Here is a 4,414-nt window from a genome sequence, read left to right on the forward strand (position 1 = left end):
CAAGATGCTGTGGAACATCTAGGTGGAGCTGGAAATGGAATGAAATGCGGCGATTCAGGCTACATGGAATTAAAAGGGAAGGGTAAACTTTCCCACACCTAATCCCCTTTTGTGTTTGTCTATCCTGGCCTTTTGTAGAAAAGGTCTCCATCTGAATGATAGGAAGATAAAGAAAGAGGGGCCTCATGGATGGCGTGGAGGGTGGGTGGGGACTGGAGGAAAGGCAGGGATTTGATAGGTAGAGGGGAAAAGAAAAGGCAGTTCAGGGAGGGAACAGAAAACCGACAAACGTTAAGACACTATTACCAAGCAAGGCAAGAGCAGAGGGTTCAAGATGTGGAAAAGAGGAAAGTAAGCATTACCAAGAGGATGGTGCTGGATTTCTGAATGAATTTATTCTCCGGATGGATGCTGGGAAGTTTAGACTTTAAACAACCAGCAGTAAGAAGCCATGGAAAGTTCCTGAACAGAGGAGGAGCATTATAAGATTCATATTTCACGAATATGGTTTGGAAACAGCATCCACGAGAAAAGTAGGCCTAAGGGGAGGCAGAGATCTGTTTAACAGGTGATTGGAATCTTCCCGCACCTCCAGTGCTGTGTCAGGGAGAGAACAGCTCCCAGGGGTTCTGCGGGCACAACTCTCCCCTGTCAGGAATATGGCAGCACTCGGGCAACTGGGATTGAAAAAAGTCATGCTATATATTCCTTCAAAGGGGACCTGGCCACGGCCCTCTTGAAGAACCAGGGAGATAGCCATGAGTATTTTTTCCTTTAGAGAAATACAGAAGCAAATAAAAATAAAGCTTGCAGTAATGACAATTTTTTGCCCAATCACACGTGCATTACTAAGTGTCTTCCGTGGGCTGGAAGGTATGATTTTCTGAGTCGGCTGCTGAGTTGAGATGACAGGAATTGCTCAGTGTTGATAACACTTGGATGTTGCTAATGTAATTACAGTTTCCCAAACCAGTCTCAAAAACTAAGGTTCTGGGTTCTGCGGCCCGGCGCTGTTGCGGAGGGGAGACCACTTGTTACTGCTGCCACCGTCTCTGCCGCTTTACGGCGGCCATCGGGGTTCACCTGCACATCCGTCTGTAAGGAGGGCCGGGCTGATGTGGTTGCCAGTGATGCAGACGACAGAGCTACTCCAGCTGTGCCGCTCACGCAGAAAGTGAAGAGGTTGTTGGACTGGCAACAAAACAAAGTAGAATGAGGAATATTTCAAATACAGTAACGAAAGTAAAGCAGACCCTTGGCAGAAGCCAGAAATGCGGTCCTCGGACCTGGCTTCTCGGCAATCAGCCCTGAGAGGGAAGAATCGCCTGGCTCCTGAGATAGACCGGAGCACACAGAGCCTCCCCACACCTCCAGATCGGCACCTTGCTGCCCAGGAGCCTCCTCCAGCTGGCCTTCCTTCGCAGTCCACTACGGTCCCTTCCAATAGCAGTGCGGGCATCCGGTGGTCCAGACAGGAGACACGGACGCTTTTCTCCATACTAGGTGAGGCACAGTATATTCAGCGCCTCCAGACCGTGCATCACGATGCGGACGTCTACCAGACTGCGTCTAAGCGGATGCAGCAGGAAGGCTTCCGCCGCACCGAGCGTCAGTGCCGCTCCAAGTTCAAAGTCCTGAAGGCATTATATTTAAAGGCCTATGTGGCCCACGCCACAAGTATGGGTGATCCACCACGCTGTCCCTTTTATGATACGATGGATCACTTTCTCCGAAATCAGATCGTGACTGACGCACATAACTTAACGAAGGATGCTGCTTGGGCCCAGCACTGTGATCAGAAGTCAGCAGCCCCTGACACTCCAGGGGAAGAGGGAACCAGCGTTCTGGGAGCAAGAATGACTCAGGCAGCAGATCGTCAGCCTATCTTGAAAACAGTTAAGGAATCAGATGAGGATTGTCAACTGAGGATCAGTGACCAGATGCGAGAAACCAGCGACCTTGAGGACTCCTGGGATGAATCCTCAGGTGCAGGGTGCTCTCAAGGGACCCCCAGCTACAGCAGCTCCCACCGCCTTTTCAGAGGTGCAGCCGCTCCCTGTCAGAGCAGCCCCATGACCAGACTGGGAGTGTGTGGTGAGCCCAGCCCCTGCACCAGCTCCGGCCGAAACACTCCCGGGGTGGCCTCGGCACAGCGGCCTCCGGGCTCCTCCTCCAGAGTTCCTTTTGTTCCTGGTGGGGATGGGCCTTTGACCAGTGCGGCCCCTCCCAGGTGGGCAAGGCGAAGAAGGCGGTCAGTGGCCAGGATTATCGCAGCCCAGTCGGCAGAAAACAGGAGATTGGCGCGAGAACTTTCAAAGCGGGAGGAAGAAAAACTGGACCGGCTGATTGCCATTGGCGAGGAGGCCAGTGCTCAGCAGGACACCGCCAAAGAGCTGCGCAGGGATGCCGTGGCCGCGGTCAGACGCCTGGCCACAGCGGAGGAAGAGGCAACCGGTGCTTTTCAGCTGGCGCTTGAAAAGTTGCTTCAGAGGTTAATTTCAAACACCAGAAGTTAGGAGCTGATCACACAAGGGTGTACTTCCTACTCTGGCAGAGGCCCGGGTCCAACAGCTGCCTTCTTGTAGCCTGCCTCCTTTTCTGTGTCCTCAGAAAAAGAGTGGATGGACCATTAACGTGCAGAAGGGTAGGAATATGCTTGCTTCTCCCAAGCGTCTCCACTAGTTGAAAGACCTTTCAGAAACGTGAGAGGTAGCCTAGTAGACAACGGAAGCGGCCAAGTCCAGAGAGCTAGTTAGCCCTGGTTTCATCACGGATGTGCGACAATTTAGTTTACCTCTCAGCACCAGTTTCCTTGGCTGTTAAAAGGGAGCAACCTGCCTACCTCACAGGGTTGCTGTGAGGATCAGATGCCTTAAATACATGTGAAAGGGTTTAAAAGCACTAGACACATGTAAGTTATTAAACCATATGACCTTGGCCGAGGTCAGACTAGGGTGAGGCACAGTAGCTGACAACATACATACGGAATCAGGGTTGTATACCGAGACCTCATTGCTTGAATCTACTAGTTTAACTTGACTGCTTCCTGGAGTTTACAGTCTTCATTTCTTTAAATCTCTCTATAGCTCATTAGGCTAATATAGACACAACACGTATTGGTACCTTTATCGCTTATATTTTCACTGCTTTGTCTGTGACATACCCACTAGCAAACACTCAATAGTCAAACCATCTTTCCCTCCATTTTACTAGTCCTTAGTCTCTTATCACTATGGATATATTTCAGAACTGACAGGGAGCCACAATCGTGCGTTTTAGTTCACATTTATAATCTTTGATATAATGAGAAATTGGCTGTCGTATGAAATATTACATGTAAGTAAATTATTTGCATTCCATATCTTTTAGGTTCCTTGATTATGCGTAATTATATATCTTTAGCTTTGGTTTGCCATTTGGACATTGTGGAAACAATTCAGATTATATCGGTTTCCCAAATGCTTTTAGCTAATTTTGTTCTTCTCTGTTAGCCTTTTTTCTGTCTGGTATGTTACAGAAGGCCAGCCCTAGAAAACTTTTCTTCTAGGGAACTTTCCAAAGTCACTCTTTCTCACAAGATATAGACAAAAGTTCACCTCATTAATGGCACATGATGGAATAGAACAGCTTTGGGAACAGTTGGGTGGTGTGGATAAGGATAAGTTACCTGCAATAGGTAACTCTTTTTAAGCACCAACCCTCCACAAATCCATTCCCTTTTCCCTCCAAAACACACACACTTCCTAGAGGAGATACGATGGCGTTGAGCCATGCTTCCAATTTACTCTAGAAGGGAAGCCATTACCGGCCATCGTTAACCTAACTTAGAGCTCTTAGCGGTTATTTAGTACTTTCAGAAAGTACAAAAAGGAGACTTGGAATTTAAAAAGCCTTCCTTTAATCAAGAGGCTGGAAAAAAAGTGCAGGCGTGTTGGGAGAGGCTTTATTTTCTATTTTGCCACCTTGGTTCCTTACCTAAATGCTGGAAATACCAATAGGTGGAGAAACGGTCCAAACCACAGCGGGAACATAGTGGAAGCAGGAATAGATGGCAGGCCTCTCTGGGGAATGGGCGATTACGTAGGAAGCAGCGTGAGGTAGAACACATTGGAATCTAGTCAGAACCCCCAGATTCTAATGCTGCCACACTTGGTTACACTGAGCAGATCACTTGCCCTTTTCGTGCCTCAGTTTATCTCTAAAATGAGAGGTTTGTACAAGATGACTTTTCTCGTACCTTCCAGTTCTAAAAAATTAGATGAATAGCATAGCAAAAGGCAAAGTGAAACTCTGACTGCGATATTTTCAGTCACGGCAGCGTATTAATGGATGTGAAGTCCTGGTAACAATTGTGTTTGAAGGAAGCATTCTATGGCATTAATATTTATGAATGTGCTCGTGAACTTCTATAAGC

General features: G+C 48.0%; 1 protein-coding gene across 1 annotated transcript; it reads left to right on the forward strand.

Moving 5' to 3' along the window:
• Positions 1–1,271: 1,271 nt before the first annotated feature.
• LOC115846034 (myb/SANT-like DNA-binding domain-containing protein 7) lies at positions 1,272–2,516 on the forward strand. The gene is made up of 2 exons (XM_030844446.2): positions 1,272–1,299; positions 1,726–2,516. Exons 1-2 carry the CDS (start codon positions 1,272–1,274, stop codon positions 2,514–2,516), a joined length of 819 nt encoding a protein of 272 aa, XP_030700306.2.
• The last annotated feature ends 1,898 nt before the right edge of the window (positions 2,517–4,414 follow it).

This window comes from Globicephala melas, chromosome X (assembly GCF_963455315.2).
Source record: "Globicephala melas chromosome X, mGloMel1.2, whole genome shotgun sequence".
In the NCBI taxonomy this organism is placed as follows: domain Eukaryota; kingdom Metazoa; phylum Chordata; class Mammalia; order Artiodactyla; family Delphinidae; genus Globicephala; species Globicephala melas.

Coding starts and splice junctions, on each gene's coding strand:
- LOC115846034 (XM_030844446.2), top strand. CDS start 1,272: ATGCGGTCCTCGGACCTGGCTTCTCGGC. Junction 1,300..1,725: donor CTCGGACCTGGCTTCTCGGC/AATCAGCCCTGA, acceptor CGATGGATCACT/TTCTCCGAAATCAGATCGTG.